Here is a 16,631-nt window from a genome sequence, read left to right as displayed (position 1 = left end):
AAAAAGCGTGGCCAATTTTTTTACTGTAGGATAAATGTTTTATTTGTGACTTTAAAAAATCTTCAGTAGTATCTTCACATAATAACAAAATGTGAAAGATATTATGTGAGACTTAACAAAATTTATATAACATTTTAATTATTAGAATTACTGTAATGTATACTACAAAAGGATTTTCAAATTAAATAGATCAGCGTTTCTCAAACTGTGGCACAAGGGGACTCCTTGACCACACTTTTCTATGCTTCAAGCCTCTTGAAGTCTATGCTTCAAGTCCATGAATAATGTCTAAAATTTGTTATTAATGTTTAAAACCCTCCCAGGCTTAAAAACAAATTCCAAAGTGAACTTAAAATGCCATCTATTTTGCATTAGATTATCTAATTAATTTGCAAAAAAATTATTTTTGTAATAGATTTAGCTTACTTAAGTTCCATTAAAGTCTAATTTTTGTTTATGAACATAGGGTTATGGATTTTCTGAAATATGAACAAAACTTCTATCATAAAAATTTTAAAGTAACTTATTCTGTAACAGTTTTTTTTAATTAGAAATTCATCACTGTTGACCTGCTTTACTAATAATGTCATATAACTTGTTTGTTTATCAGCTACAAGGATGATTCGTGGTTGTTGTCCTAAACCAAAAAACACATACTTACCATAATTACCAAATTTATTACTCTTTTTCAAGTTATTGTTCCACTGAACTGATGTCAGCAACATAGAAAGAAGTAGGCTGCCTGAATCATCACTTAAGTTCATCATCTTTTTTTTTTTTTTAATTTCTGTCCTTTGAGGTACACCTTCATTGACCCAAACAAGTGATAATCAATGATGGCTAAATACAGAATTAAGGAGGAAAGGGGTTCTTGATTTCTCAGTCCAGGGGTTGCCATATGTGAATGTGTGTTGACACCTTTTCTTGTGTACTGCTGTATTTACATAATAGAGAAGCAAGTTGTTGTGTTACTGCTCATTAGCTGTTGCAGATGGCAAAGAATCTGTAAGAATCAATAAGTCACTCACACTTGCCAACTGAAAGCTCTGTCTTGACTTTTCTTGGTGGTGGGAATCCTTTTGTTTTTTTTTTTTTTTTTTGCCATTCTCTACTGTATCACTTTGAACCCCATTTTCTGCAAAAAAAATTGTTTCTTTCCAGTTCAAGCCTGTTCAGATGTTCAGTGCAAATGGCAAATGCTATGCTTTGTAATTCGTCCATTTTCCAAAATCAGCTCTTCAACACATTGAATTTTCATACATGATGGCTGTCAGCTGCATAGTGCAAGGGAGTCACAGGCATTTTCTGCAAATCAAAATATGATATGCGCCTAACCTGCAGAGAATTTCAACTGATTTCACTCTCTTTTAACAGAAATTTGATGAAACAGCACCATTCTGGCATCATCTTGTACTACTTCTAATCCACGTTTGGAGAGCATCACTATCTGTTAGGGGGTGAGAGCAGTATTCCCACCATGTACTACAAAGAGTGTTTTGTGCAGGTCAACCTTAACCATCTTGTAAATTACAACAATTTTAATATGCAGTTGATCCTTTCTCACCAATAACCTTTCAAAATGCACAGTTAATGTTAGTTATGCTGTGGGTGATAGTCTTTTCTCTATTGGAGTTTCTGCTTCTTATGCCATTTGGTATTACAAGAAAGCAGAATGAGGTGATCTGTGTCATTTGTTTTCTCTTTCTCTTATCCTTGGTTGGACTACTATTTTAAATCTTCTGATCCATATATTTGATCAAATCATGTCAACTAAATTATGTGTAGGGATGAATTCCTTATTTGATGTTCTGCTCTAGACTTTCATTCTCTCTCTCTCTCTCTCTCTCTCTCTCAGGGTAACTCGGAATTTTTTTTTAGCTGGTGCAGCATAAGCCTCAGGCTTCTTTGCACCATATGGCTAATAATAATAATAATCTTTGATATAGCATCTGAACACTGTTTCGTCATCACTGTTGATCTTAAGTGCGTTGATCCTTTGACATGTTCTTTTATATGTTGCACTGTCCTTTTTAAATAGTATTCACTATAAAAGAAGCAGCAAGACCTAATTCTGTGCAATAGATGACAAACTTTTTCCTGCTTCGTACTTCTTAATTAATCATCTTCATTTCTAAACAAATTTTTTTTCGTTTCTTAGCACTGCCAGCACTTGCACTTTCCGTTCATCCCTTTCCCTTCCTCATTGTAATATGTAAATAGGAATGAAGAGAAGTTTCTGAAAATTTGTTTTTTATATGATTGAAGATTCCAGTGAATACCATAATGTAAAAACCCACAGAATTAGAGTTATCGGGATATTCACAAATTCAATAAGATCGGGTTTGCTACCCATTTATAATAGATTGTGCTAACAGAAAAGTCCAATAAACTGGAAAGTGCAAATTGTTTTCATTGTTTTATGGTAGTAGCCTTCAGAAATATGTTTTAGAAAAATATCACAAAGGCATTCAAAATTGATTCTTATAACGGAACATATGATAATGATGAAAGTTTAGTCCAATTTCCATTATAAAAATGACCTTAAGAGAGATAAATAACTTAGTTATGTAGCGAGAATTTCAACTTCTGAGGTCTTGGAACAAATTGCAAAAAAAAAAAAAACATGTTATTGTGTTCACATTACAATATTTTCACAGTTCTTCCATTTATCCCTACTGATGCAAAATACATTTCCATATTTTTTTCAGTTTGCACCTTCCGGCAAAAACGTATCTTAAGTCGAATTTGCGTAAGTCGGGGAGTTGCTGTATAGGAATTTTGCTAGCAGGGACAAGGCAATAGTCAGGCCACACCTTGAGTACTATATACAGGTCTGGAGGCCTTGAGTACTATATACAGGTCTGGAGGCCTCATTTTAGGAAGGATATAGTGTTGTTAGAATGAGTACAAAGAAGGGCAACAAGATTGGTGAGCGAAACAAAGGGGTGCTCTTACCAAGAAAGGCTTAAGTTCTGCAAATTGGAGCACCTGGACACTAGGCACCTGCAAGGTGATCTGATTGAGGTGTAAGGCCTTGAATGGGTTGAGCAAGCTCACTGCTGATGAGATTCTTCCTCTTGCTCAGATTACAAACCTGAGGGAGCATAGATTCAAATTGAGGAAAGACGGTTGTAGAATAGATGTGCAGAAATTTGCCTTTAGCCAGTGGGTAGTTGATTGCTGGAACAGACTTCTATCTCTTGTTGTGGAAGTTGATAGCTTAAATAAATTTAAGGCTAAGCTAGACAGGATTTGGAGTGAATGGATGGGTGAAATGAGAGATTTTTTTTTTTTTTTTTTTCAGCTGATGCTGCATAAGCTTTCTTTCTTTCTTCCTGTGTACTACCACATTCACCTGATAAGACAACAACTGATATATGGTTTTAATAGTGGTATGAATAGGAAGAGTAGAGACAGAGTAAGAAATGCAGCCATTCAGGAGAAATTGGGAGAAGAACAATTACAAGAAATGATTGAGTGGAGTGAGACTGAGATGGTTTGGACATATAAAGAGAATCGAGGATAATATCCTGCCAAAGAGGATGTTAGAAATGAAAATGGAAGGTAAAAGACAAAAAGGAAGGCCGAGAAGAAGATGCCAAGAAGAGGTGAAGAGTGTCATGGAGAGAGGAAGCATTTGCTGGGAAGAGCTGGAGAGAGAGAGAAATGGTGGAAAGATAGAGCTAAATGGAGAAGACTGGTTTCCTTATTGACCTGGCAAGATGCTGGAATGACAACAGATAAGTAAGTAAGTGAATAGGAAACGTTCTCAGAATATTTTCCAAAAATTCTCTGAAATGTGAATAATCTTTGAATATTTTTGAGGATTATCTACATCAGGTTTTAAGTATTTGAAATCTTGCATTCATTTTAGGCATGTTCAATGAGAATTGAGCCTGAAAGAAGCAGTAACATGGGAAGTTAAATATGTGATTTACCATATTCAAAGACATTGTGATTTTAAGTGGTGTTCTTTTTCATTATACAGTAGTGCTGAAGATGCTAGTGTAGGCTCGCCCTTGCAAATCTTGAACACAGTGCCTAGCACATTTGTGTACAACTGTCTTTGCAACAAATAATGGCACCTCCATAGCCAGGTGGGCAGAAGCAGCAGTGCGTAGCACACGCTTCTTGATGAGACCAGGGTTCGAGCCCATGACCACCAAATATGGAGGATGCAGAAAGGTCAGGGAATGACCACCGCATATCCCTGGAGCAATATGGGCTTAGTTGCTAATGCTCCTAAAAACCATATAACAAACAAACAGCAACAAATAACTTCAGAAGTATACATAGTTATAAATCTGAGAAGAAATATTGGTCATACTGAAAGAGCATCCTCTCCAACTATGAGAGAATCAGATAGTGACTCACAAAGTAAAAAATTCAGAAGGAAGTGATCTAAATTAGCATTTGTTTTTCAACATAATAAAATGTTGGTTGCTGTCATAAAATACATAATTTTTAACCTCGATATTATCAGAAAAGCATTTTCCAGCAAGCTGTTGTTTAAGTGGATTGAACAATGGGAATTACTAGGGACAAGTTCAAAACTTTAGGAAAGATGATCAAGAAGTTCCAAACAAACCCAAATCATTTTGGGTTGCATGCACTGCATAAATATACCATAAGATAAAGAGTAAGCAAAAACGCAAAAACAGATGTTCACACAAATTAATGCAAATGTTTTCACTTGTACCAGCCAGGTTCAAATCAGAATATAATTGAAAGTTGGCAATATTTACATGTTCAAAATGAAGATAAAATTGCTTATTCATCAAATTTGCTATATAAATGTTTTATAATTAATTTTAGTAATACATATATTTATTTCAGTTCTTAACTAATTTTATTGTCTAATACTTAGGTGGTTAACAAGAGGATTTAAATCTCAAGGACGTTTATCCATTGGAAGTAGTGGCCATAAAAATTTATTTGTTTCTCTTGGTTTGGAAGGATCTACTTTAGACAGCAAAGGAGGAATAGTTGGTGGAACAATTGAGCTTAGCCAGATTGACACTTGTAGTTTGTACCTTTTTCCTTTTTTCTAATTTTGGAAACTAATTCCTTGCAAATTTATTAATTCTTAAATAGTGTGTGTGTGTGTGTGTGTGTGTGTGTGTGTGTGTGTGTGTGTGTGTGTGTGGCACATGGGAATATTTTCTGAAACACACCAGTGTTATGTTACTTGCTTGTGTATTATTTCTTTAATGCCAAAATAACTGTAAAATGGGGTATTTCTTTAATTATTTTGGATCTGTCCAAATGGCAAGCCTGGTTGCAAAGAACAAAAAAGTGCTCTAAATGATATTGAATAGGCAAATGACGAGTAGGCAGCTTAATTTATTTCAGAATGTTCTCTGTTTATGAGTTCCTGATTGTAGTTTCTATATTTTTTTTTTTCTTTCATTAAATAAAGCTATATAAGCCAAAGTTTAATATTTCAATTTGAGCACTAATTGCTTTACAAAGTTGTATTCCATGCAAGAGTTACACAGTTAAAAAAAACAAATGCTTTGTTACAAAAAAAAAGAAATAAACAAGTAGCTAATCACATTTCTTAAGAATAAATATAAATGTGTTCATGTCATAAAAAAAGTAATAGGATTTTGACCATTCTTCACTGAAGAAATGAGAAGATATCCTAAAGAGAAATAAAATTGGAGACTCATCAGGTGACTCGGCAGATGATGCACCCTCAATTTGGGCCTCAGCACAGAATGGGCAAGTTCATGCCATTTTGATTCAGAAGCATTTAGTTTTATTGCAGAACTCTTTTGTCAGGGAAATGGGCACATGTTTTTTAATCAGTATTGGTGAACTAGAACCAGTGTGTTATTTGCTGAGAGATAAAATTGATGAGGTTTCGAATAGGTTGTCACTTTTCAAAGGGATAACGAGAACATTATTATTCATGTGGGAACGAACAGTATTAAGTGCACACAAACTGATGACCTTAAATAAGATAGGGCATGCTTAAAAGAAAGAGTGCTGCAAATTAAGTCAGAGATGTATTTGTATCTATAATTCTGCCCAGTTACTGTAGGAGGGATTGTGTACTGTGAATGACTGACAACGTAAAGGATACTGCGCGACATTTTGGGGGAAATTTTTATTGGTGTGGCCCAGCGTAGCATTAGATGGAATCCATTTTGTAGAGATGGAATATATTTGAACAGAGGTAGTGCAGTGGTATTGCTGATGTCTATGAAGGCCTTGAAGAGTTCAGGATAACCATTATTCTTCTGGAGAGGAGACAGGGTAATACATCTATGTGGTTTTTTTTTTTTTTTTTTTTCAATGATATGGGGCAAGCATTCTTGCCCTAATGGGCAAGAAATCACACATGTCAAGGGTTATTGTATGAGGTCACAAAAGCCAAAGAATCTGATATTGGAAAGATGCACCTGGGACAGCACTAGCATGTTAAATGAATGGTAAACTAATTCTAGGAATATGTCGGTGTAGTAAATAGTCCAAGAATACTTATTCTGAACTGTGTCTACAGCAATGTCAGGAGCATTGTCAATCAAATGAGTGAATGTGAACTTTGTTTAAGATAACTAATGGGAAACTTGGTATCACCCAGAAACAGGGGACAGTGAGTTTCATTATGGCATAAATAACATGTTTAGGAAGGAGAGGCAGGAGGGTGAGCCATGTTACTTGCCAAAAGTAGCCTGTGATAAGAGCCTCAATGTGCAGATGGAATGGGCAAGAAAATGTGAGTGTTTTTTAAGAGATATCAGTAAGGCCCTTATTGATTGGAACACTTGAGAAGGCGGGGAGGGGGAATCACTACAGTGGTCAAAATTTTTAAATCAACTAAATGATTGCTATCTGTATCAGCATGTTAGGGAAAGTACTAGAGGAAAGAAAATTTTGATTTTAATAATCCCAAGTTGAGTGTATAAGGTCAACTAGGAGACTCCAGAATGAAGACCAGTTGGAGCCCTTACATATGAGGAACAGTAACAAATTGAGGTTGAAATTAAAAGTTTAAATGAATTAATTATTAAGTTCATGTAGAAAGAACAATTCACATTTTTACATGAATACATTTTTCTTAAACAAATTTGTCTGTATTCTTGTTTTGTGACCAGTGAATTTTGTGACCAAGTTTATTCATTAGCAGTACTGCAAAGTTTGGCGAGTGTGATCAAAAAGAAGAGGAACACGAGATGCCACCTTAGCATTATAGAATGAAACAAGACAAGATAGAATGGAACAGAGGGTTGCTCTTACGAAGAAAGGCTTAAGTTTTGCAAATTACAGTGTCTGGAGACTAGGCACTGGCGAGGTGATCTGATAGAGGCGTATAAAGCCTCGAATGGTTTGAGTATGCTCAATGCCAATGGGATTCTTCCTCTTGCTCAGAATAATCACCTGAGAGGGCATAAATTCAGATTGAGGAAAGAGAGATGTAGGATAGATGTGCGGAAATTTGCCTTTAGCCAGCGGGTAGTTGGTTGGTGGAACAGACGTCCATCCCTTGTTGTGGAAGTTGATAGCCTAAATAAATTTAAGGCTCAGCTGGACAGGTATTTTGAATGAATGGAGAGGTGAAATGGAAGTGTTTTTTTTTTCTTGCATCATATGCTAATGCTAATGATTTCTTGCATCATATGCTAATGCTAATTACACGCAATTGTAGATAGAAGAAAAATCATAAATAATCATTGAAAGTGTTCTCTGAGAGCTTTTCAGAGTCATGAAGAAGGCCCAGTTTGATTGGAGAGATCAATGAGCCATCAAAAAATTATATGAAAACCAAATGACAAAAATTGAATTTCAAAATAATGAAGTAATAGCCAAGATAAGAAAAGGAGTTAAGCAGGGGTGGGAGTGTGCATTATCACTATTACTATTTAACTTGTACATGGATGCTCTAGAGAAAGCGAAGCTGTAAAACCAAAGGAATACACATAGGAGGAGTGCAGATACAATTCATACATTTTGCAGATGATATAGCAGCACTAGCTGAAAATGAAGAAGAGTTAGAAAACACAATAGAAGTAATGGAAGACGTTTTCTTAGAATACGGGTTCAAAATTAACACAAAAAAGACAAAAAAAAATGATTGCCGTAAAAGCAAGTCAAAGAAAAACAGACAAGATAGACATAGATAACAAGGAAATTGAACAAGTAAGTTCATTTGTATATCTTGGAAGCAACATACATGGCAAAAGCCATTTAGAAATAAATAGGAGAATTGCTACAGCGAAAGAAGCACTTAGGAAAAAAGAAATCATTTATTGTAAGTAAGATAAACAAAGAAAAGAGGAAGAAATTTGTGAAAACCTATATATGGAGTATACTGCTGTATGGATGTAAAACATCGTCAATAACAGCAACAGACTGGAGGTGGATTGAAGCATTTGAGATGTTTTATTATTATTAGCTATATGGTGCAAGGAAGCCTGCTGCACCAGCCAAAAAAAAAAAAAAATTCTGAATTTCCCTGAGAGAGAGAGAAAAGTAGAAGGGGAATCACCAAGAAAGAGAAGAATGATGATATCCAGCTCAGGACCTTGGGTGTGCCAAGCCCATACTCACCAGATATGAGCCCCTGGGGTTTGCTGGAGAACATTGATGAAAATCAACTGGAGAAACGAATGAAGAAGTCCTCAGAGTAGCTGAGGACAAAGAACAATCAAGAAAACCATAATAAAGAGGAAGATGCAGTTCCTAGGCCATCTCTGGAGACAATAATTGATAGTAAACATAATAGAAGGATAACTTGATGGTAAAAGAAGCAGAGGACGACTAAGAATCACACCACTTGATGACATTCTCTGACTCTCAAGTATAAACTACATGGAAGCTAAACAAAAAGCCCAAATTTGGGTTGAGTGGAGAAAAAAGATCTCTATGGCGACAGGGCTTGGCCCTTAGAATGATGATGATGATCAAATTTTACTGGTCTGTTCAGGTTTGCAATTAACTTAGTTGAGTGCTGGAGACAGGCTGGCAAAAGTCTTAATTCCAATGAAATAATGTAGTGTAATTCTGTCATTTGCTTCACTGTGGAATGTTGTTCAAGAGGGCAAAAATTAAAATTCCTCAGGAAGACGGGAAATTGAGCATGTTTCCAGGCATACTTAAGGATCCTAGAAAATACACATTTCAGATTAGAGGCAGCAGATGTCCAGAGGCTGGCAGTATATATCATTCTAGAAAATATATTTATATATTTTAAAATCTGCATATTTTTAATTTTTACTCCACTTAACTCACTAGCCTGAAACTTTTCTTATTCTTTTACTAATACATTTTGAAGGTAAGTTTGCAGTCAAAAAAAATTCCAAGAAAATTGGAATTCCAAAATTGCTCTTACAGATTGGCAAAAGAGGTCTGACACTAGTGAGAAATTGATGTAATTAAGTTTTTGCTGAATTCAGTTTTAGGCTAAAGAAGATTATTAAAATTTGAGATAGCAGAAGAAATTTTTAACCTTCTATAATTTTTTATAGTAGACTGTTTTCTCATGGATATCATTTCAATGGGTATTATTGGTCTTTCACTGAAGATTTGGGCTGATAAGTAGCAAAGCATATTTTCTAATAATTTGAACCAAATTGAAGAGACTGAAATTTGTAGAAAATCAGACAGACTGATAGTGTGTTTGTTTCACTGGTATAACTCTACTCAAGCTCAGAAGGAGGAACCCAGACATCACAGCAGTAATGACTAATAATTTTAAGGGGCATAACTTGGAAATTGGTCTGCCCCAAGCCAAGACCAGTTATTATTTCTATCAGTTCTTGCTTAGAGATATCAATCCTGATAAGTGTCTCCATATTCATAGAGTTGTTGTTCCATGGTGCACCTGTCACTGCTTCATTCAAGGGAGAGACTCTGAGGATGTGATGAATCCATTCCATTGACTGCAGTGTGCTTAGATTAAGAATCTGAAAAGATTCTTTTTCCTTGCTTAGCATTTTTGTCAATATAAGAACACAGTGCACAGTACTTCAGCTACTGTAAGAGTTTCATTTTATTGACAAACTTACTTTTACTTCATCAACAAAAATGAGTTATTTTGACCTCATTAGCATTAGTAGAGGCATTTGATGCAAGAAAGCAAGCTTATGCAGCATCAGCCAAAAATAAATAAAATAAAATAAAAATAAATAAATAAATAAAAAATAACCACTTCCACTTCACCCCTCTGTTCGTTCAAAATACCTGTCCAGCTGAGCCTTAAACTTATTTAGGCTATCAACTTCCACGACAAGGAATGGAAGTCTGTTCCACCAACCAACCACCCGCTGGCTAAAGGCAAAAGGATAAAAAGTTAAAAACTAAAGCAATAATAAAACATGTGGTAAAAGCAGACTAACTATGTCTAAGCAAAGGTTGTGGTGTGTGTGTGTGTGTGTGTGTGTGTGTGTGTGTGTGTGTGTGTGTGTGTGTGTGTGTGTGTGTGTGTGTGTGTGTGTGTGTGTGTGTGTGTGTGTGTGTGGACTTACTGTAGTCAAAAAAGAAATGGGGTTGTGTGTAATGTGTCCTTCTAGTGAGAATTGGAAAGTGGCAATCCCTGTGTGCTGGATGTGGTGAAAAGTGGGTTGATATGCACAAAATTAACCAATAAGTTATATATTAAGTTCAGGCATAATGAAACTTGGTGATAGCAAGGTGGTGTAATTTTTTTTTTTTTTTTTTTTTTTATTAAAATCCCAAACACAAGAGGTATTAGAATGTAGTATAGTACTGTGCTTGGGTTGGAAGGTGAGAAGACGAAAGAGATATTTGTTGACATTAGACTTGAACTTCTGTAGACTGTAATTTTCAGGAAATACGTATGAAGGTAGGTTGTTCTAGAAAATGGCAACTGAATGAATAAACGAGGGATATGAAAAGTTGGTTCTGTGAGTTTTAAGTTGGACAGTAAATAGATGTTGGCTGGAGGTGGCACGTGTTCGGACTGTTTTGAAAGAGAGAGCAGGAATTATAGAAGCCAATTCAGAAGAATACTGCCTATTGAAATATCTGTAGAAAAGGCATGCAGCAGAAACAGAATGTCTATGAGTCAGGGGATGGAGAGACTCTCTTAGAGATGAATCATCAGTTAACCTAACTACCCTCTTCTGAATGGAATCTAGAACCTGAGAGAGGTTTTGGGGGCACTGCCCCAGATGTGTAAACAATATTCCATCGTAGGGCTAATTTGCGATTTGTACAGAGTGAACAGTTGTTTGGAAGAAAAGTAATGGCGAGAACGAAAGAGAAAACCAAGTTTTTTAAATGCAGAGAAAGCAATATTTGTAATGTGCTTGTGCCAAGAGAGGTTAGAAGTCAAGGCCTAGAAATCGGAGTATCACCAAAGATAAGCATAGAAGCAGAAGAATCCTTTTTGTGAGATATAAGACAAGACTGAATTTTAGAAGGATTGAAATCAACTAAGTTGCCTTTGCCCCACTGGAGAATTACCCGGAGATTGGCATTTAAGGAATTGGTAGCAGATTTTCGAGAAGTTGAAGCTGATTGAGCAGGGCAAGGTTTCTCAAACTAGAAAGTGGAATGCAATGTACTATCATCGGCAAAACTATGGATAGGATTTCCAGTCAACGGAAGGTCATTAATATACAACAGGAAAAGAGTAAGGGAAAGAACTGTACCTTGGGGACACCAACATTAGTGGAGAAGTTAGAAGAGAGAGAGAGAGAGAGAGAGAGAGAGAGAGAGAGAGAGAGAGAGCCATCTACCATCACCCTGGTGCCTCCATAGCCAGGTGGGCAGGAGCAGCAGTGCGTAGCACACGCTTCTTGGTTAGACCGGGGTTCGAGCCCGTGACTACCAAATACGGAGGATGCGGAAAGGTCAGGGAATAACCACCGCATATCCCTGGAGCAACATGGCCTTAGTTGCTAATGCTCCTAAAAACCAAATAACAAACAACCATCACCCTCAGTGAAACTGGATAACCAATTCGAAAAAACAGTTGGCAAACTATAAGATAGAAGCTTGTTTAGAAGACCTTTATGCCAAATGCGATTCAAAGCGTTTGAGATCTCAAGAGCAACTGCTTGTGTTTCACTGAACTTTTCCATTGAATTTGTCCATAAATGGGTAACATTAGCCAGAATATCAGTGGATTGACACTGACGGAATCCATACTGGCAATTGTTGATCAGACGGAAGGTTTCTAGGTAGTTTAATGATTTCTAGGTAGTTGGCAGTTAATTGATTTCTCTGTTACTTTAGAAAGAGTAGAAGTAATTGCAATGGGACGATAATTGGATGTAAGGGATTTGTCACCCTTTTTTAGGAATTGGCTGGATATGAGAATTTCCAAGAAGAAGGAAAAACACCTTTGGAATAAGAAAGTGAAAAAAGTCATCAACCTTTGCCCCTGGCAAAGGTTGATGACTTTTTGATTCCGAATTTGATAATGCCTTATATGATGTGTATTAGATGAATAGATCTAAAGTCATAATTATTATTAGTTTTTTATTTTAGGGCTTTGAAAAGTGTATTATGTATGTAGCTAATGTTTATAAGATCGGTGTCCCATATCTTAAATAAATCTAAGAAGTCCCCTAACTTTTTTTTGTTCATTCTTGACTGTTTTTGATTTTGTCTAATTTCTTGGCAATTTGGAACATATTATAAACATACATATATATAAGTGTATTGGCAAGCAGCTATCATAAAATTTGATTTTTTTTTTTTTTTTTGTAGTTGTTTGCGCATTGGCTTCTGTGGCCATAGTGCACCTCCCGAGGTTTTTTTTTTTTTTTGCAGTACTTTGATCCAAGTCCGAGGTGGGATTCGAACCCGCGACCTTTGGGTTGCCAGACAGGCACTTTATCCACCCAGCTAGCCCGGTCGGCTTAAAATTTAATTAAATGAATATACATGTGTGTGGACATGTGTTTTTGTAAAGGGCAGCTCCTAGAACGTGAGTTCATCTCCGCCTTGTATCTCTATGAAGACAGTATCACTACAAACGGGCCAGATGTGTGTGACGTAGGTTTGTGTGTATTATGTGTGTGTTCTGTTCTGGCTTCTTGGCTACCTAGAAGCATCAGTCACCTGGAATGATTCTGGGTAAACCCCCGCTATTTGAGGTATCTGTATTCGTGGTCACTGATTTAATATAAAATGAAACCTAAAAAAATGTGAATTTTAAAGTGCCGTGAACAAATTCCGCCATAAAAAAACATGGGCGTGGCTAAAATTATCTTTCCCGGTCAAAAGAGTGGGTGGGGGGAGAGGGGTGACAAAATCGCGAGCGTGGATGTTTCTCGCTAATCCTTGTTTAGTATGTGTTATGCGCTTGTCATGGAAGGTTTTGTCGTTTTCTTTTAATTTATATGCTTATAAACTGAATAAATTTATCAATTTATAAATTGATATGTTTACAAAAGTGATAAATCTACCGTTTTGCAGTGTAAAACAGACTTTTTCGAGTGTGTTAATGAAAGAAAGTGACTTTATTGTGGACAAGTTCTTTCTAACCCGTACAAAAATATGGCTATGAATAACAAGGGAAATGTGAAAAGATCAAAGAAGGTGATAACATTAGCGAATAAAATTGAGTTATTAGATAAAATTTCTAATGGTGAAAGTGTCTCCTCAGTGGCAAAACATTATAAAATCAATGAGTCAACGGTATGATCAATCAAGAAATCGGAAGAAAAAATCCACCGTAGAGTCCGTGAAAACGAGCTAACTGCTTCAAAAATTTGCTCTGTAACTCGTGATGTTAAATTTGAAAAAATGGAAAAAGCTTAAAATCTGTGAATAGAAGACCGAACTCAAAATAAAATTCCGTTAAGTTCACTCATCATTCATGAAAAGGCAAAACTCCTTTATCAGCACTTTAGCGAAACTGGTGATAGCACTGGCGGGATAAGTTTCTTAGCTAGCAAAGGCGCTGGTTTGAAAGATTTGTTTGAAATTTCTAATAAATATTACATTTAATATTAAATTGTTTCTTATTTTCATTTCGATGCCATATGCTTGCATTTCACTATGTGCTGTCTATGTACATAGTGATATTATGAAGGTACATATAAAACATACATAGACAAAATTTTAGACTAGTTTTTCTTATATATTTCATACTTTGGAATGGAACCCCTTTATTACTATGGGAGCCATAACTCAGTATTCGTGTTTTCGGTATTCGCGGCATTTCTCAGGAACGTAACCCCCGCTATTCGCGGGGGTTACGTTCCTGAGAAATGCCTGAGAAACTTATCAGAACAGTAAAAACTATAACCTCAACACAAATTTAAACCATTTAGTTGTAAACTAAATTTCAGTTTACAACCATGCATTTGGTTGTAAACTGAAAAGATAACTTTCACTCCAGTTAGTATGTGCACAATAAAAGTTGAACCCATACTCAATAAATGATCATTCTTAATTACAATGTAGGCTGAATGTATCTTAGCTGAAAGTGTTTATTCAATTTAGCAGGCACCACAAAGGCTAATATTTCTGATCACAGAAATATATATTTTTTAAGATGGTGCAGCTTAAAAAAAAAAAAAAAAAAAACAAGATTTAACACTTAATACAAACTGACTCAGTAAGGTATCCTTATGAGTCAGTGCTGTAAGTAGACACAAAACCATTCAGCCTATATTGTAAGCACTTGCCACATGATCAGCATCTTTTTCTGTTAATGAAGAATGTTGCAGACAAATGAAACCTCTCCATATAGAAAGGTTATTATAGTATCAGTTGAACTCTCTTATTACTGTTAGAGAATTGCATGTACTTTTAGATTACTTTCCAGGCATCTTTGTATATTGTATCTCTTTTATATAGTGCATCTCAAGGAAGAATGGGGTCAGGAACCTGATCACACAGTTGCATTGAAGTTACGAGCCCTAGAATCTCGTCTTGATTACATGGGTACTAGTGTTTTAATGGGACGTGTCAGTTGCCTTGATATTACATTGAAAGATGAGTGGAGAGTAAACACAAGAATTACTCCTGATCCATTATCAATTCTTCCCACCAAAAGGTATTACAGTTAAAATGTTTATTATATGCCCTAGCATTTTGTAGCAAAATTTGGTACTCCCATTTTAAGACTGGTTTACTAAAAAAAATTACCTTAATAAAGAAGTAAAATAGTATTATGCATGGAGATAGTATTTAAGATAGTATTATGCATGGAGGAACTTTTTAAATTAGTTTGAATAATTTGTTATTAATAGTTTGTTATTTCTTTAATAAATAAATATTTATTTGTCCTCCCATAAATAAATAACTGAATATTATACGTTGGTAAGAAACAAATTGCAATAAGTGTATTGATTAATGAAATTTTTCAGTAGTGAAATAGCTGCCTACTAGAGTCCTGGTGGTTATTGCACAAAATGCTCAGGTCAGTAACACAACCAATAAGATCATGATGCTTACACTATATACATTAGAACTAATCAAGCTTGCTATTTAACTAGAGTTTAAATGTTAATACACAAACTGTCCACATAAACCACATGATGGTCATTCTGAATTTTTTTTATTCTGTGATTTGAAATAGTTCCAGCAGTCTGTTTGTTTTCCTTTTTAGGAATTTCATTCTCTTAAGGCTGGTGGCTGGATGTACCACTCAGAGGGCTTCCAGAAGCATGGTGATGATATTACTCCAGTCACCATCTTCACTGATGTTCATTCCAAGGCAGTAATGTCTGTAAATGTTGTAGTTGAAGTTGTTCTGCCAGCTGTGTGGTCCTAACTGGTGAGGGAGGATGGTGCTTATTATTTGCCTACTTCAGGAGTCAAAATTCTATAGCATATATTCTTGTAATGTTGGTGGCCAATGTCCACAATTCTTTTATGAAATGGCTGAATACATGCCATTCACATATATCTTACAGTTATGATTTATATCACATGCAAAAGATGCTGTTTGGTTGTCCATGTATAATTCATTCTTTTTTATGAGTATGTCTATATGTTACATAAAAATGAGTTTGGGTGTTATTCCCAGATCTCTATGAGTTTTGGCAATTGGGAGAGAGTATGAATCATTGAGGAGGTTTCCATCTTGCAGCGGATTGATGATGGCTGCAATTTACATTTTACCTTTTTATGCCATTTAGTTGCAAGACTCGAAGTGAGGTTTTTAAGGAGTACATCATCATTACACTCTTCTGGGCCAAGCCAAATTTCTTTAAATGTGTAAACAACTCCAGAAACTTAAGATTTATCTGCTCACACAATTCATTACTGCTCAACAATGGTTGGATGGTCATTAATATCATCTGCATAAATGCATACATCATCCCTACCATTTCAAAACAGAATCAGCATGGCAGTAAAGAGGAATCCAGACAAGGCTCCCCCAGCCCTGTATGGACTGGGCATTGGAGGATCTGATTGTTTGCATGCAGATATATGGAATGTACAAGTTAATGTGGCCCAGACATACATATCACTTGGGTTTTCAATAATTTGTATCCAATTTGTGTGTTTTCTGAATGAAATCCTATATCTTTCTCTCTCTCTATTTGGGTTTTAAATAATTTGTATCCAATTTGTGTGTTTTCTGAATGAAATCCTACATCTCTCTCTCTCTCTCTCTCTCTCTCTCTCTCTCTCTCTCTCTCTCTCTCTCTCTCCTTGCATTCAGAAATTGTGGATATTACTGCATGTTAGCTGTT

General features: G+C 35.7%; 1 protein-coding gene across 1 annotated transcript in view; it reads left to right on the top strand.

Moving 5' to 3' along the window:
- Nucleotides 1-16,631, top strand: part of tweek (transmembrane protein KIAA1109 homolog tweek) — an 806,203-nt gene that overhangs the window by 718,833 nt on the left and 70,739 nt on the right. Inside the window, 2 exon segments of the mRNA XM_090388226.1 lie at nt 4,868-5,025; nt 14,785-14,983. Of these exon segments, the coding sequence (XP_090244352.1) occupies nt 4,868-5,025; nt 14,785-14,983 (357 nt within the window).

The sequence above is a fragment of the Mastigoproctus giganteus genome, chromosome 2 (genome assembly GCF_048544385.1).
Source record: "Mastigoproctus giganteus isolate SK-2022 chromosome 2, ASM4854438v1, whole genome shotgun sequence".
NCBI classification, from domain to species: domain Eukaryota; kingdom Metazoa; phylum Arthropoda; class Arachnida; order Uropygi; family Thelyphonidae; genus Mastigoproctus; species Mastigoproctus giganteus.
This window is presented reverse-complemented; position numbering and strand designations above follow the sequence as displayed.